General features: G+C 27.4%; 2 protein-coding genes across 3 annotated transcripts in view; one reads left to right on the top strand and one right to left on the bottom strand.

Annotated features, from left to right (window-relative positions):
* The first annotated feature begins 2,771 nt into the window (after positions 1–2,771).
* On the top strand, positions 2,772–12,516 carry LOC117170123 (ras-related protein Rab-18-B-like). 2 transcript variants are annotated; one of them, XM_033356663.1, is made up of 5 exons: positions 2,772–2,834; positions 2,917–3,069; positions 3,414–3,531; positions 5,712–6,029; positions 12,117–12,516. In XM_033356663.1, exons 2-5 carry the CDS (start codon positions 3,005–3,007, stop codon positions 12,261–12,263), a joined length of 648 nt encoding a protein of 215 aa, XP_033212554.1. In that variant the 5' UTR covers positions 2,772–2,834; positions 2,917–3,004; the 3' UTR covers positions 12,264–12,516. The 2 variants fall into 2 exon arrangements, with proteins under 2 accessions (XP_033212554.1, XP_033212553.1); XM_033356662.1 differs by lacking the exon at positions 2,772–2,834 and having other exon boundaries at positions 2,841–3,069.
* A 3,072-nt stretch (positions 12,517–15,588) lies between these two features.
* Positions 15,589–18,201, bottom strand: part of LOC117169524 (60S ribosomal protein L37) — a 5,798-nt gene continuing 3,185 nt past the window's right edge. Inside the window, exon 4 of the mRNA XM_033355943.1 lies at positions 15,589–15,709. Within this exon, the coding sequence (XP_033211834.1) occupies positions 15,655–15,709 (55 nt within the window). The 3' untranslated portion in view covers positions 15,589–15,654. The remainder of the gene's footprint in view (positions 15,710–18,201) is intronic.

Here is an 18,201-nt window from a genome sequence, read left to right as displayed (position 1 = left end):
TTTTCAAGGTCCCATGATTATTTTATCACATTCTCATCCATAATGAGAAGAGTTTTATGCGAAAAATGACTTTCGCGAATTTCATGAAATTTCGACGTTTTGGGGCTGCTTGAGTCAGAAAAACAAGTTTTTACGTCGGGATCTGTGCGTCTCTCTGGCGTCTACGTCGTCGTTGTTATTGATGTTGTGGTTGTCTGTATATCGGATAACTTTCGAAAAAATAGTCGGATTGGATTGTGCTTTGACACACAGTAATTTCATTTTAAGAATTGTATGTAAAAATTGCACTATTTTTATATTTATAACAAATATTTTTCTTCAATTAAATTGTTGCAATAAAAGTGTAATGAAGAGATTTTTGAAAAATCTTTCGGGGAATAAAATTAGTATTTATAGGTCGACAAAGGTTTGTTTTCTTTACCAAATTTGGCTTTCGTCTAAATTTTTCCAGTTGTTTTTACTATAGTACAATTTACTTTTGTATCTCGGGCGAAGAAATCCATTCTATTGTTTGACCAATATTCTTTGTAAGTCAATATTTTTCATAGAAAATTACCCCGAGCGACCTTCAATTATAATTTTATAAACGTGAAAAAGTCACATGTCAATGTTTTCTATGAAAAACACAATCCCTGAGTTAATTTTTACAAAAATCAGGCGTTATTTTCTTGACACAAAAAATTATAATAATTTTTGGAGGTGACAAATGATCAAAAAATTAATCAAACTCGTAGTTGTACGATTTTAATTTGTAACTAAATTATTTGAAATGTTTCAATCTAAAATTATCAAACACTTTTCATTCAAAAATTCTGATGACATATTTTAATAGCTTTAAATTTGAAATTATTCAATATTCTGAAGATTACAAATTTAAAATATCTCAACTATTGAAGCTTTAAATATTTTAAAAATTGCTGTTCTGGAGACTAAATAACACTTATTCTTTTATTAAGAAATCACAATCAAAATTGTTAAAAAAAGTTTTTAAAAGAGTTTTAAAAACCTTAAAAAAGATCAGAGGTTTTAATAGTTCAATATATATGATAGAACCTTTATAAATTTGAAATTAGTCTATACTTTTTCATGTTTGAGCTACAATTATTCAATTTTAGAAGTTATAAATTACAATCGTGAAAAATAAATAAAACGTTTTAATCAATTGATATTAAAAACAAAAAACATATAAATGCAGCTGAAAACATTGAATTTGAAAAGCGTTGAATTCAAGGCATATCTTAAAAAGAAAACTGAAAGCAGAGGATCGACTTTCAAAAGAAGCGGAAGAAAGTGACACGCTGTATTGCAAATAAACATGGAAAATGGTGTATTTTCGCATTTTAAATGTTAAATTTAAACTTTTTCGCCTTGTAATAATTTCGAATCTCATATTGTTATTTTTTACCTAACCTATAACTAATAACGAAAATTCTAAAAATTCAAACAATAAGGCTGTATTCTAAAAATGAAACATATTTAACGTTAAAATTCAAGTTCTTAAACTGAAGGCCTAAAAATTTGCAAATTTTACAATTAGTTTTGTGTAAATTGTATTGGCATCTTAAAAGAGTATAAATAGTTCTTAAATTAGTTTTTAAATTTTTTGCAGTTTACCTTTTTACATACCTAGATGTCAAAAAAGCCTACCCAATTTTTTCAAATTTTAATCACTTATTTTCTAAGAGAAAATCACCCCTGTTTACCAGCCACTGAAATGGATTAGAAAAAAATTGCCAAGACCCAGGAATAAAAATTGGATGTACAGCGAATTTTTAAATTTTTAAGTGAGATTATCTTTAACTTTGTGATATAAAAAATTTCCATACACATTTTTTAAAAATAATACTGTAGGAAAAAATCAACAAGATCGAGCGCCGAAATTATAATTAGAGAAAATTTTCTGTGATTCTATGGGGACGGCTGAAATATCCCGAAAAATAAAATTCCCGACTCGGTAAAACTCTCTGTCCCAAAAAATACAATTCCAAAACTAATAAAAGTCCTGAACAGTTTATAATATTAACGAATTTGAAGATTCCCAAATAATAAGACACCCCAAATAAAACTGTTTCTTAATCAGTATTAATTATTTGTTAAAACTACGATAATAAAATATTGTGACTTAAAAAATACTATATACATTTTCAACCAAAATATCTTATCCAGAAATATATTTTGTTTTAATTATTATTTTAAATTTAAACAATAATGTTTAAATACTTCAAACATTAAAAAAGTTGTTTCTTTGGTATTAATATTTGATTATTTCAATTAAAAAAAAGAAAATTGTCAAAGAAAAATGCTTTCAGCACTTGTTTATTTTGAAATGTCTTTCTATAATACTTTTTTTTTAAATTAAAAATATGATTTTTCGAGAACATTTTTTTATAATTAAAAAAAGACTGTACTGAAAACCTGGATCAAGCTTCAGATCTGAAAAAATTTAGCGATACATACATGTCAAACTTTTCTAACCTCAAAAAAATTTTCTACTGCTTTACCGTCATATTTTACGAAGAATGAGAAAACAAGAATTCGACTTCGTAGTACGATGAGGGCAGCACCTCGATAGGGCAGAAAATGTGATGTCCTATATATATAATTTCCCACTCCGACGCCCCGTACGGCATCTACGTTTATAATATCTTTGGCAGCGCCCACATGTTTATGTTTTCATGCACAGTTTGTCGGCAAAAATGCTCGTGCGCACAATCAAATAGCACATCGTAAGATGTCGGCTCTCCCCACTCATGAAATTGTCCTCCCTTCCGTGGATTCAACTCCGCTCGCCAAGTTAGGATGGCATGCCTAGTCCCGTGTTTCCTACGTCCATGGTTTTCTTCCTTTTCTTTAGCCGTCATTGACTGTCATTTTAATATTTAATTCATGACGTTTTCAGTGTTTTTACTGTTTCAGTGTTTTTCATCTGTGTCCTTTGATTATCAGAGATTGTAGAAAATAAACAAAGTGGCCTCTCCCGCAATATTCCTTATTATTGTTTAATATGGATGAAATTTTAACGTCACTTAAAATCCTTATTATCGGAGAAACCGATACTGGAAAATCAAGGTATGTGAAAAATGATCCCTCATTATTGGTCGATGACTCAAGCGATTCAAGTCATTTCTACTGTTTAAATATGTGGTATTGCATTTTTAACGTAAAAATGATTAAATTTCATGGATACTTAAAAATAAAGAAATTAATAAGAAGCTTAATTGGATGAGTTTCAAGGTCCTAACCACAAAGGTCAATTGCATACAAAATGCCATTCCCATTAGGTTACTACGTCTTACAATTAGATATCACGCATCCCTCTTAAATCATTAATACAAAAATAATGAGAATGACATTTTTCCATGTATGATCATACTTTAAATCGATATTGACATAACCTCAATTTGTTTTTTTAGCATTTTGATTAGGTTCGTGGACGATGAGTTCAACGAGAAACTGTCAAACACAATTGGAGTTGATTATAAATCAAAAGAAATCGATGTCGATGGAAATTTGGTCAGACTGGCTATGTGGGTTAGTTCTGGTTTTAATTGCAATTCTTGAATAATTAACAACACATTTCAATAGCTAGATTCACAGGAAAACGATTGTGCTTCCTCCTTTTTATTTGCTCAACCAAGTTTTAAATTAACTATAAATTTACATTATTTTTATTTGATGGCCGTTTCTAATAGATATCAAATTTTAAGGAGTTGTGAACTAGTAAATGTTTCAAGTAATAATTAGGTTTTTTTACGAAAACTGAATTATTTCAAAAGATAAATATTTAGAATTTTTAAAATTTTCAAAATAAGTAAGTCTTAAAAAGATGTAATTGCCAAGAATTGAAGCCGCTTGTCAAAAAGGGACCTAACCACCAAAATATAAATTTCGAGAAAAATTAAAAAAAAAACGTAAATGTATCAAAATTGGTTCAAAGATTCCTTGCAGAGGAACAGGGATCTAACATAATCTTTTTGCTAAGATCCTTTTTCCACGACGCATATTCTGTTTGCATTTTTGAATAATTAACACAATTTTTTACTTGCCTTTGTACCTGCATATTATTTCAATTATGTTTATTTCTTTTTTTTTACGAGTTTTTAGTTTAGAACTATGCATCAAAATGTGAAGTTTCTTTTTCACGATACGTAGATCCATTTTTGACAATGAGATAATAGTTAATGAATTAGCTTGTCCTTTTGTTTACTGACGGGTTGTCTGATTTTCAATGGCCGAAAAACTTCATTTGTAATATTCCTTGACCGCTAAAATTCAACCACCGGCATTTTAATCTTCTAACATTTTTAACATTAACATTAAAATGTCAAGTTTTAATCAAAAATAGAACAGTTAAAATTTTCAGTTAAAAAAAATTAGTTTGCAACCAGACCGATGAATTTTGAACTAAATAAAGAATCTTCAACTGAAAGAGTTCAATTTTAAACAAGAAATTGAATTTTTAACCAAAAAGATAAATTTTCAAACAAGAAAAAAAACTGTTTCGTTAAAAATTTATGTATTTTACATAAATTTTTAACGAAACAGTTGAATTTTCAACTAAAGAAGAGATTATTACAAACCAATACTTGAATTTCGAATAAAAAATATCATTTGGAATAAAAGAATATTTCATAAGTAAATTTTCACATGTATTTATTTTTATTAACAAAAGATGAATTTTCAATCCAAAAGAACGATTTTTCAACAACGCAGTTAAATTTTTGGCCAAAAAAGATTGCGTTTTAACAAAATAGTTGACTTTTTAACCAAATTGTCCAAATTTTAGTCAACCAAAAATCAATTCATTGAAAAAATCGAGAAATTTTCAACCAAAGCAGTTGAATTTTCAAACAAAAAGGATTAAACTTCAACGGGAAAAAGTTGCATTTTCAACCCAATAGTTGAATTACCGAAAAAGAAAAAAGGTGCTTCCAAATTGTCTGACTTTAAAGTTAAAAGGCGAATTTTCTCTCATGCAGTTACTATTAACCCGAAAACATGAATTTTCAACAAAAAAAAGGTCATTTCCAATCAAATAGTTGAATTTTTAATCAAAAAAGAGAAAATTTCAAACCAATAACATTAGTTTTCTACACAAACAAAAACGAATTTTCAACTAAAAAAATAATAATTTTTTGATAAAAAATAGAATAGTTACATTTTTTGTTCAAAAAATTAATATTAAACATAATAGATGAATTTTTAACTAAAATGATGAACCGAGTGTAAATTTTGAAATAAAGGTATAATCGACAGGAGGAAGCAACAATTTAAAACTTATTATTTTCGTCAGTTATTTTAAGTGCCTCTTACAAAAATTACCTGACTTATCTTCGTTTTTTTGCTTAGATTTAAGCAGCATTTATTGCATTTTAGATTGTAACATCTAGCACCAGGGGAAATGTTAAAAACCAGTTAGATCCCTATTCGATGATCATCCTAATTTGTAATCAATTTTAAGTCTAATAAATATTTTTCAAGAAAAACTGCACTTATTTCAAAGTTTTAATCTTTAATTTAGTACTTTCCGGCGAATTGATTTTTTTCTAAATTAGATTTTGCGACCAATAAGAATGTGTTTCAATTTAATAGAATTGACTGCGGGTTTTTTAAAGTAGAATTTGAAAAATCGGTTTGATTGCAATGCTTGAAAATAACATTTTTTATTTATAACAAAAAAACTAATAACCAACTAATAAATTGACCATCAGGATACTGCTGGACAGGAACGTTTTCGAACGTTGAGTCCCAGTTATTACAGAGATGCACAAGGAGCAATTTTAGTCTACGATGTCACCGATAGGACTACCTTTAATAAACTCGAAAATTGGCTGAAAGAACTAGAAACTTACTGCAGGACAAACAACGTAGTTAAAATGGTAGTGGGAAATAAAATAGACAAGCCAAACAGGCAAGTATCCAGAGACGAAGGGATGCAATTTGCCAGAAGGCATAAGACCCTCTATGTTGAAAGCAGTGCGAAGACAGCAGACGGTATCAAATGTTGTTTTGAAGAACTAGTCAGAAAGGTTTGTTCTCACAGTTATAAAAGCTATTTTTCAATTAGAAAGTAGTTCAAATATTCCGTTAAGGTAAACCGACCATTACTGGGACAACGTAACAAGTATTTCCAATACTGGGACAATAATAAATATCCTTGAGTATCTTTTATATTCCAAAATAAATTATAAAAAGTAAAAATGTTCTTTTATTTTTTCAGTTCTTTTAAATTTGTTACCACTATTTATTTTTGTCCTGACAAGTTATACATTTAGTAAAAAATAATCAAAAATATTTCTCAAAGTGTTAGAAAGAACTGCTACAAAATTCGCCATTTTTTTCATTTTAATACTTTCCGGATAACTTTTACAGCATTCTACTGTTAAAATTTCCTACACTAAAAGGAAAAGTAATGTTTTTGCACATTTTTAATATGTTTAAGAATAAAATTCATAACTTTATTATCGATTTTATTCGATAACTTATGAATATTTTAATGTCCCGCATTTGGACTAATTTTTAGCGAAGTTGCCTAAACCGGGACGAGCTGTCGCTGACTGTCTCACTTTCGGACACTTGAACGTAAGTGGCGAAATTGCGTTTCCATTACTAAGACTGTCACTTTCGCCGTGTTTGTACATTAAATGTCGTAGTATTATTTTAGTGATATATTAAAAATATTGTTTATACGACACAACCTTGTCGTTTAATTGATTATTTATTCTAAAAATCTGCGCTCGATAATAGGTTACCTCGCGCTTCGCGCTCGGATATTTATTCTTTGCATTTGGAATGCTTGAAAAAAACTTTATCAAAAATATCTCTTTTAGATGGCAGTATTTATATGCGTCTTCATATTCTGAATTGTCTACTTAATTAAGTATAGTCAAAGATTAAGTTTCTCAAAGCTCTGTAGGCTTTGAGGTATACATTCTCATCGTAACACTCGCGCTGCGCGCTCGATTTCCGACAGACATTTGTAAACAGGTTTTGTTGGATTTTTTTCTCGTAACTTTCGTCGTTTTTCCACACATTTTTTTTATTTTACTTTTTTCAGCGTTATTTTTCACGAATAAAACAAAAAGTACGCGTCCTATCAAGAAGTGATTCTTAACGAAATTGCAGATCTTTTTGGGATAACCATTTTTGTTAAATCATCTTTTTTTGTATCGTACATAGTTTGTCCACAAAATGGAATTTTTTATTTTCCATTATTTTTTGTGCAATCAAAATTGGAATTTTCTATTTTTGAAGAAAATCCAAAAATTGGTTATGATAATCTTGTAGGGATTTCAAAAAGAAATGTTTTTCTTCTCTTGACTTTTTTTCATATCGTGCGTTTTTCGGCTTCAAATTTTGATTTTCGGTTGATTAAAAAAAATTTGAAAACGCTATAACTCTGAGAATTTTCTTTGTATCGAAAAAAATCATTAGGATAAATTGTTTGTTCTTTTCAATACTATAAATATCCGTACATAGAATTTTCAAATTCAGAAAAAAGTGGTCTCAAAAATTTTCAAAATGCGCTCACTTTTTGAATTTTTATCAAAAATGGCTGTTTAACGAACTCGTCCTTTCTTTTAGGACCTAAAAAAAGTGTGCCAAAGATGGATTTGATTCGTTCATTTTTTCGAGAGTTATCGTGTTTACGGACGGACAGACAGACAGACGCCATCGTGAAAACCTGATTTTCGGATTCAGGGGTCTCGAAACGTGGAGATCCGTTGAAAAAGTGTGATGTCAAATTTCCGGCAATTCTAATATTTTCTCAATCATAAATGATGAGAATGTAAAAAAGTTGTTCAAAGTAATATATTGAAACATCCAATTCTAACCTCAAAGTTTCCCAACTGCTTAGGTAAGTAATGTAATATAGTATCCAATAAATTTAATTTTTCAATAAAAATTGGTAAGTGTGCATTAAAATTAAATATTACAGATTTATATGAAATATTAACAAGATTAATATTATTGATTTACTTTTTAAGATAAATTAAGTAAATTCACTTTTTTGTTGAAAATTTAAATTTTCAAACTAAAAATATAACTGTTTTGAAGAAAACTCATCTTTTTTGCTTGAAAATTCAACAGTTTGGTTAATTTTTTTTTATTTGTTGACTGGAAAATGTTTTTCGATAACATTTGAACTATTTTCTTGAAATTGCATCTTTTTGGTTCGAAAACGTATCTTTTTAATTATAAATTTCATCTTTCTTGAGCGAAAATGCAACTATTGTTGAAAATTAATCTGTTTAGGTTGAGGCTTCAGAGTTTGATTGGAAATTCGTATTTTTTAAAATTAATTCGTCTGCTTTTAAGATGTAATTAAAACCCTTTTTGTTTCAAATATCAACTATTATATTTTTTTCATCAAAATCTAACTTTTTTGGTTAACCTAATGCTTCAATTTTCTAACAAATTCTTGAATTCTCAAATAAAAAAGACTAATTTTCTACCAAAAAAAGATAAATTCTTATCAAAAACTATAATAGTTGATATTAAAAAAGAAAAATGTTTTAATTATAAATTAAACATGACATGATTTTTTAAATAAATAAGATTTTTTATTAAAAAAATTAAAATATTTTAAAAATATTTATGAATTTTGTACCTAAATAATATCATTTTTAACAAAACAGTAGCATTTTTTGAAAGAAAAATGTGATTTATAATTAAAATGACAAATTTTCGAACCAAAAAGACGAGCTTTCAACAAAATAGTTGAAATATTAATCAAAACAGATTTTTCAGTCAATAAAATTTTCAAACAAATAATAAAATTTGTAACCAAACATTAATTTAAATTGTTTTAATACATTTTTCAATTTATGTATTAACTTGATTTAAGATGGATTCTAATTCAAAATTTACTAACAAACAGTTTAATTTGCAAGTAAATCGATAATATTAGTCTATAATATTACATTTTAATGAATATTTACTAATCTTATTAACAAATTAAATTTATGAGTTATTATTAAATTACTTATCTACGCAGTTGGAAACATTTGAGGTTGGAATTAGAGGTTTGAATAAACTACTTTAAACAGCTTTTTTAGAATAAATAATTTAACGGTAATCACGATCCATTCTTGCTTTTTCATGTATTCTGTAATAAATTATACGTAAATTGTACCATTTTATTTTGATAAACCCCTTTGGATTTTCCTTGTCCCAGTATTGGCTTCTTTGGTGTTCCACTTAAGGATATGTTCCAAAATTCGTGTCCCAATAATGGGCGATCTGACTAGCTTAAAAAATATCCATTTATATTCATTTACTATAAAATTACTCATGTATTTTTTGTTCTAATCGATCAAATAATGTCTTTGCCACTTATTATAACGGTTTTTGTACAAAAAAAACTCTCCCAGCAATGGTCATTTTACCTTAGATCTAGTCTGCCATAGTATCTTTACAGTTTAAACCAACGTGGCGGTTTTAATCGCCGAGAAAAATATAAATCTACGATACATTATCATTTTTACTCCTCTAAATTCTAGAATGAATCAACAAATTTGTAAAATTTAAAAATTATATCATTTTAAGCAACTTTAAGTTAGAAAAATTAAAAATTGAGTGATTAGAACAGAATACTTTTTAAATTAGAGTTAAATTGAATTAAATTAATTGCAAGTATTCATCAAATTAATTATTTTTAAATTGTTATTTGCACATTAAAATACAACGAGAGTGTCTACTCAAATCCTGGAACAAAATTTCCTGACAATTAGGTATTTTCACTTCAATGAACAGCTAACTTCACTTCGTAGATTTCTGAGCGGGAAACAAGGGACCAAATGCATGGAATTCAGTTCATTTTTGCCCTATTTTGCTAATAGCTTTGTAAAAGCTCATTTTTTCTCGCATTTGAAAAAAAGTGTTTTTCAATGACCATTTAATGAAATAATAAAATGATAATAATTATTATTAATTACATAGATATTACAGAAATAAAGCTTTGTTCTATGCATTTGATCCACTGTTTTTCTCTCAGATTTTAACGAAGTGAAATTAGCTGATGGTTGAAGTGAAAGTACCTAATTCCAGGTATTTAAAGTTTTTTCCGATATATTTTTTCAAAGTATGGTTTATTATACTTAATGTTTCTTTCAGTTTCTAGGGATTCAATTAATATGTTTAATTTAGACTAGAAAGCTTTTACCAATTTTATTACAAGATATTATTAAATATATTAACACCATCGAATATTAAATAGTTAAGTAATACTAATAACATAATTATTAATTTATTAATTATTTCTCTAAAGTCTATAAATTTGAATAACTTAGACAAATTTTTATTTTATCTTCTACATAAAATTCAGTGCATATTTAGGTGAAATTGATGTGGCGATATTATACTCAATTTAAACAGCGTCAAAATCCTAACTTTTAAAGGAAAACTCTGTTGCGTTTTCTACAAGCTAGATGCATTTTTAACTAAATAATTCAATTTTCTACCAAAAAAAGACAATTTCTCGACAAAATATATGAATTCTCAACCAAAAATGGAATGATTAAATTTTCCGTTAAAAAATTAAAATGCCACCAAAAAAACAAAGAAATTTTCAACCGAGTTGATGATTTTTTTAACTAAAATAATATTCCAGTCTGGAATAGATGAATTTTAAACTAAAAAGTAGTATAAAAAAAGTATTAGTTTGATTTTCAACCAAAAAGAAATTTTTCAACAAAAACTATTAACATTTAACTGGAATACATTAATTTTCAACTAAAGCGATGAATTTTCAATCAAGAAAATTAATTTTCTACCAAAAACACGATTTTCAACACAATGTATGCATTTTCAATGAAATAGTTAATTTTCAATAAAAAATGGAACACTCCAATTTTCAGTTAAAAACTTTTAACAAGAATGATAAATAAGCTAGCATATAAAATTTCAACAAAAAGTGGCAGTTAAATTTGTATTTAACAAAATTATTTTACACCAAATACTTCAATATCCAACCAAAAACATGGTTTTTTAATGAAGAATATTAATTTTTTATAAAAAGGCGATTTCACAACAAAATACATAAATTTTTAATTAAAAAATATCAATTCTTAATCAAAAATAGAACAGTTAAAAAAATGTATTTGCAACCAGACCGACGAATTTTCAAATAAATAAAGAATCTTCAACTGAGAGTTAAATTTTAATCAAAAAAGATGAATTTTCAACTAAAAACCAGTTCAGAATATAGGATAATGAATATTGAACTGAAATAATTTAATTCTTAACCAAAAAGATCAATTTTCTAACAAAGACGATTTTTTAACAAAATACATAAGTTTTTAACGAAACAGTTGAATTTTCAACTAAAGAAGACAATATTACAAACGATTACTTAAATTTTGAATAAAAAAAGATTATTTTTAACAAAAAAATTGAATAGTTCAATTTTCAGTAAAAAAATTTAACTTTTTACCAAACTGAGGAATTTGACTAAAATAATTGAATTTTCAACGAAGAAGATTAATTTTCTAACAAAGTGAACGAGTTTTCAAAAAAATACATTATTTTCCAGCAGATACTGGAATTTTCGACGAAAAATTTTTTTTAACAAAAAGTAAAATGGTGTTAAATTTTAAATTAAAAAGATTAATTTGAAAGAAAAAAATGTCCACAAAATAGTCAACTACAGTAATATAAAGCTATTTTTCCAAATAAAGAGTAATTTTTTATCAACTTTATATTCCAATTAAAAACAAATTAAGCACGCTCTCGAAAATTTTCCTGACTTTACAAAAAATCCCTGAAATTTTCAGGAATATAAAAATTCCCTGACAAATTCCAGGTAGGGTAGACACCCTACCAATTTTTTAAAAAGGAAGGATTCAAAAACGGAATATTTTAGACTGAAACAATATTTAAATAGGGAAAGTAATTAAAGCAAAAGATTGTAGAATTATGCATTATAAACTTAATAATTTCACAAATTGAAATCGAATTGTTTTTAAATATAACATTATAATCACGTGTTATGAAATATTTCAAGTGATTGGATACATTTTTTGTTTTGTTTAAACTAAAAAATATATATTTCGATAAATATACGTATGGTGTAATATGTAAAAGATTCCTGATTGTAAAAACCGAATATGCTTTAGATAATCCAGACCCCAGGACTCTGGGAAGCTTATCAGGTAATGTCACAAGGCACTGGCGACGGTGGAGCAAGAAACCGTATGGGTAGAAGAGGAATACAATTAGTGGATGATCCTCAGACTCAAGATCCAAGCAGCTGCTATTGCTAAATCGAGCGGTTCCGCTATTGCCAATAAAAAATGCCGTAATGGTTTACACAATAAAAAGACTTAACGCGAGAGATGTCACCTTCTTTGATAAATGCAAGTCTATCTTTATCCTGCTTTCTAACTATACCTTGTATAATAATTAACCAGTGAATTAGTATTCCAAAAATCATAACATACAAATTCTTAGGACCATTTTGATTTTGTACATACAACGTATTGGAAAATAATAATTTACACCCTATGTGCACTCCTCTTAAACTTGCATACATGTTTTTTAATAAAATATACCACTATGTGTTTTAATCTATTTTTTCATTCTTTGCTATTTTTAGGGCCTTGATTTTACGTTGCCAACCCGAAATATTGAATTTATAAAGTGAAAAAAGTTCCTATAGCGTGATAAGTGTTTGATTTTTGCCTCTATAATTAGAGTTCTTCAATTTCCGAGAATTTAAGTTCAGGTTATATAACCGAGAAAATGACAGAATTTAGGAGAATTTAAGATTTTTAACAATATTTTTATTGTTCAAGTTATATCAGTTCTCTGATTTTTCGACCCATTTTTCATTTCAAATTATTAATATTCAAATACCAGCATTTTAATCTTATGATATTTTTACCATAGAATATTTTATAAGCAGAATATAGCAATGTTTTATATACAAATTTAAAATTTTCAAATGTATTCATTTATTTCAAACAAAAAAAGTTTTTTCTACTTTGAAAGATAGCTCTATAACAAAATACTGGAATTTTCAACAAAATAATTGAATTTTTAAAATAATAGTTGAACATTCAACCTAAAAAGACAAATTGCCAACGGAAATTATTTATCAAAGAAAGAATGAAATTTATAAAACAAAATAAAAGAATTTTAAAACCAAAAGGACGATGTTCGAACAAATAAAGATTTTTCACTCAAAAAATAAATAAAAGTTTATCTAAATTATTGAACCTTCAAACCAGAAGAGAAATTTTCTTTACAAAAATTTAATTTTTAAACAAAAAATATTCAAAAAAAAAAATTTATTTTCCATGAAACTGATGCATTTTTACGCAAAAAAAAGAGGGAATTTCAAACTAAAAATTATTTTCTGCAACAAAAAACGCGAATTTTGAACTAAATAATATAAATATTAATAAAATGGTAATTACATTTTCTGTTAAAAAAGATTAGTTTTCAACAAGATAATTAAACTTGAACCAACGAGATAACTTTTCAACTTAAAATATAAATCTTTAACAAAAAAAAGTGATTTCTTAACAAAGGGAGTCGACCAAATGTTTCAAACAAATTTGTTGAATTCTCTAGCAAATAGTTGCATTTTTTTCAGAAAACATCAATTTTGTACCAAAACAGATAAATTTGTAATAATAAACTTTTTTTTTAATAATTGGAACTTTGATCCAGAAAATATTTCAGTTCATTTTTCAACAACAAAATATAAATTTTAAACAAAAAGTAAATTTTCTACGAAAGAGTTAAGTTATAAACAAAATAGTATAATAGCTTCATTTCTAACCCAACAATTGCCTTTTTATCAACAAAAAATTTAATTTCTGCTAAAACAGGTAAAAATAAAAAGAGTTGAATTTTAAACTCAAAAGATAAATTCTGAGATTCTCATAAATTTTCCGAGAATTTATTTCTTGATTATATTTTCGGTAATATTCTCATTATCGTTCTCAAAGTAATCAAAGATATTATATAATATAACCAGCTCAGAACTCTATAATAACTGATTTTGTGTTATCTAGGTACTATTTTCTTCGATAAACTATGAAAAATACTATCGAAATTGTATGACACATTTTTTGTTGGTACTAAAAAACTACAATTAAGGAAAAAAATGTTGTCTCGCTGTTTTAAAAGTGATAACTAAGAATACTGCGGTTTTCATTCAGAACGAAGAAAAAAATAGGTTTTTAATCCATATGAAAACACAAGATCCAAAAATTGGACTCCATTCCCTTCAGTAAATACTTGTTAAGGGCATGTGACACAGCTAAATTCCTATATTACCGACCTCACTTTTTCAGTTCAATGAATGTTTTTTTAAACATAAGAACTTTTTTTGGAAATAAAATATCGAGCTGAAAGTTTGGAAAATGTATTAGAGTACAATAAAGTACGTTTAGGTACTGCATTTTGGTAGGAACTTCACTGAAAATTATTTCATCTTTTTTCTGAACCTCGACATTTTTTGAACCTTCGAACTTTTTTTATACATAAAATATCGGTCTCAAACTTTGAGAAATGCAAGAGCCGAAAGAAAACTACGTTTAAGTACAAAGCTTAATAATAAAAGATGTAAAAAATATATTTTAAAAATAAATTCCAACGGCATCAGCCGGTAACGTTGTACACGAAAATACGAAACCTGGCGGCCACTAGGTGAGGCTCTAGAGGTTTCGTATTTTCGTGTACAACGTTACCGGCTGATTCCGTTGGAATTGATTGTTAAAATATATTTTTTTACATCTTTTATTATTAAGCTTTGTACTTAAACGTAGTTTTCTTTCGGCTCTTGCATTTCTCAAAGTTTGAGACCGATATTTTATGTATAAAAAAAGTTCGAACGTTCAAAAAATGTTGAGGTTCAGAAAAAAGATGAAATAATTTTCAGTGAAGTTTCTACCAAAATGCAGTACATAAACGTACTTTATTGCACTCTAATACATTTCCCAAAGTTTCAGCTTGATATTTTATTTAAAAAAAAAGTTCTTAGGTTCAAAAAAACATTCAGTGAACTGAAAAACTATGATCGGTAATATAGGTATTTAGCTGTGTCACATGCCCTTAAAGTGAAAAAAATTTCCCCACAAAAAGTTTGAATTTAATCCACTTTTTGGGTACACTTATAAAAAATGCCTATTCCGAAGTACAACCGAAGCAACCAACTTAACTTCAATATACCACGGGAAATAAATACAACAAAAAATTTAAATTTCTCAGCTTTTAATCGATCATATTATTCAACAAAGCAGAAATGATTGAAAATTAAATAAATACCTTTAAAATAAATGATTTTCCTACTTTTGAATGAAAATGCAAATTTACGCGAAAACTTTTAAATTATGTAATAAAAATAAAATTGCGTGCTGATGTGATTAAAAATCTAGCTTACTTTGCACGCAAACTTCACATATCGCAAAAATTTCAAGCTATATTCAATTCTAAAATATTAAGCGATTATGCCACTTGCATGAAGTGCTGATCTCTGTCCTCGTATATTTATTTACCAAGCAAAAATTTTAGATCCATTCTTAAATTGTCCAATTTGTAAAGTTGTATTATAGGGTTAAATTTTTTAGAAGATAGGAATGCATGGAAAAGTCGTGATGTTTATTACAAGTTTTAATTATTCCATTACATATAAAGTCCATACAATTATTTCGCAGCGACGGCTACCTTTGGTTTTGGCACGCCTTCTCTGAAACCGTTCCTGGAAAAAAATGTAAAACATAATAATAAATATCTTTAAGACTCCTGATTATTTTGGGGTAGTGAACTTGAGTGCTTAAGTCATCGAAAATTTTTTTTTGTTTCTTGCGGTGAATTTATCCAGACCGATATTTTTATTAGCTCCCTCTGCTAGTTTTGCAAAAACGTTTTATGTCGCGACTCAGCAGGATTTAAATACAGAACGAAATACAGGGACCACAGCGGGAAAAGGAACTCAAAAAAGGAGAAATTGGGTAATGTTTTCACCCAGAAGGGGAAAAATTTAACTTATTTTTACATGTAGATAAAACAAGAAACAATATTATGAGAAATGTTTTTTTTTAAATGATTATTTTAACGATTTTCGCCGTTAGGATATTTTTTGTGCATAGTTGGATATACTTAGGTCGTTGAAAATCCATTCACGAAACCACTATGTTTGTAATTTTTTACTTACGGTAATTAATATTTTGCATGTAAATTTCAAAGGTGCATTTTAATTTGTTCATAAGACTGTTTACGATTTTTTTGTTTTACTTTTGAAATATTTATTTCATACTATAAGTAAGCCTTTATCGAAAACAGTGAAAAAGAAAACAAATTAAAAAAAAGTTTTAATAAAAAAAAAAAAAAACGAAAGTACTATTTACTGTAAATTTCAATATTTTGCGCGTAATTTTTAAGGGCGATTTGAAAAAGGGGGCGGAGTTGTGAAAGATCACTCTTCTGCGACTATAGTCACTAACTCACATTTTTTAAAGTGTCTGTGACCAGATACCGGACTACAAAATTGAAATACGGCACAAAATGCCGTATCTGTATACACTACGAAAAATGCTTCCTTTTTAGAAAAACATTTTTACGATCCAATTATTTGATACAAAAATTAAAATGAATCTAAAATTATACCTATTCTTTCTAGTTCCGATTTTCAGCACCAGATGGAAAAATGGCCGACAACCATACCCAATAGATTCAACGAAAAAATATTTACTTTGAAAGCAACCAAATAAACAGGGTACATTTTTTGTATAGTAAAATTTATGAACAAAATTTGAGACTGCTTAACACTACTACAAACATGTAAAATTCAACTTTGAATACTTAACTTTAAATTATTTAAGTTGAACATTTAACTTTGCAGTTGATCAACCTGCAATATTTCACTTAATTATTTCAAAATTTTTTATTACAATATTTCACCTTTTACTATTTTTTTCAAATTACTATGCTGCTGTACAAACTAAAAAGAGAATGACTCTAAGCGACAATGTCACTTACGTATCTTTTTAGTTAGTACGGCAGTATGTAGGTCAGTATACGTCAGGAATATCAGGGGCTGCAAGTGGTTTGATTTTGGATAAACTTTGAGAAAGTATAGTGTTATATAAGAGACATTCTGGGTCCAAAAGATTTTTGAAAATTTTCAAACTTACGGGAGTTACGCCATGTTGAATTTTGGCATCACATTTTTTTGAAATATCTATATTTCTGAAACTATTGAACGAATTTAAAAAAAATTGTAGGTGTTATACATAAAAGTGTACGCTTTAAATTAAAAATACAAAAAATTATCAAAAAAATTTCAAATGATGTTTTTCGTTAAGGGAAAAAATTTCTCATTTCTTGTTAAAACATTTTAATTCCTTATAATTTCACCTTTGATTAACAAAAAATTGATGTCTTCTAAATCACGAGGTAAAGTAATTTTAGTAGCAACGTGCGCTGCTCTCCCAGTGGCGCACAGTGGGGAAAGAGTACATTTTTGGACAAAACCGCCCGACACGTACCATTTATTTGAAAATTTTCAAATTTCAAAACTCATTTTTCGTTATTATTAGCTACTTAAAATCCATGCTTTTATATGAAAGAAGACAGATACTAATTTGCGATTACAATTAGTAAAAAATAGCCGAATTTTAAGAATTGAAGCCTTGGCTGAAATGACATTGTATCAACACATATTTTTTTCCATGGAGTTCTATGTATATAAGTTTTTCTTTTAAATGTTTCTCTATTCGACGGAAGCGCTGCGATAAAAAATTCGGAAATTGAATTGGGAAAGAAATGTCAAAACAGTCGAGGTTATATACTTCGAAAATGTACGCTTTTAATCTAGCACTGCACTATTGAACAAAGGCAAAAAAAGAAAATTAAATTTATTAGAATGTCACGCAGGAAAGAATAAATGGGCTAGAGAAGCTGGAATAAAATGTCCAGAACAAAAAAAAAATGAGTGATAAGTAATTATCATAAATTGTACTAAAAAATACTGTTTAAATTATTTTTATAATAAAATAAAAATCAAACTCTAAATTACAATTGTGGGTCCGGATGCAATAAGGGCACATACAATTTTTTCGTGCGAAAACGAAGTCCCCTGGAGGCTTAAGAAAAAATTTTCGAATTTTAATTTTTAAAAGATATATATGGATGTAAAATTTAATTGCGCATCTTTTTTTCTTAAGACAAAAAGTTGTAACTTTTTTAGTT

Source organism: Belonocnema kinseyi, chromosome 3 (genome assembly GCF_010883055.1).
Source record: "Belonocnema kinseyi isolate 2016_QV_RU_SX_M_011 chromosome 3, B_treatae_v1, whole genome shotgun sequence".
NCBI lineage: Eukaryota > Metazoa > Arthropoda > Insecta > Hymenoptera > Cynipidae > Belonocnema > Belonocnema kinseyi.
The sequence above is the reverse complement of the archived record's forward strand: the minus strand, read 5'-3'. Positions and strand labels throughout refer to the sequence as shown.

Coding starts and splice junctions, on each gene's coding strand:
- LOC117170123 (XM_033356663.1), top strand. CDS start 3,005: ATGGATGAAATTTTAACGTCACTTAAAATCCTTATTATCGGAGAAACC. Junction 3,070..3,413: donor ACCGATACTGGAAAATCAAG/GTATGTGAAAAA, acceptor TTGTTTTTTTAG/CATTTTGATTAGGTTCGTGG. Junction 6,030..12,116: donor TTGAAGAACTAGTCAGAAAG/GTTTGTTCTCAC, acceptor AATATGCTTTAG/ATAATCCAGACCCCAGGACT.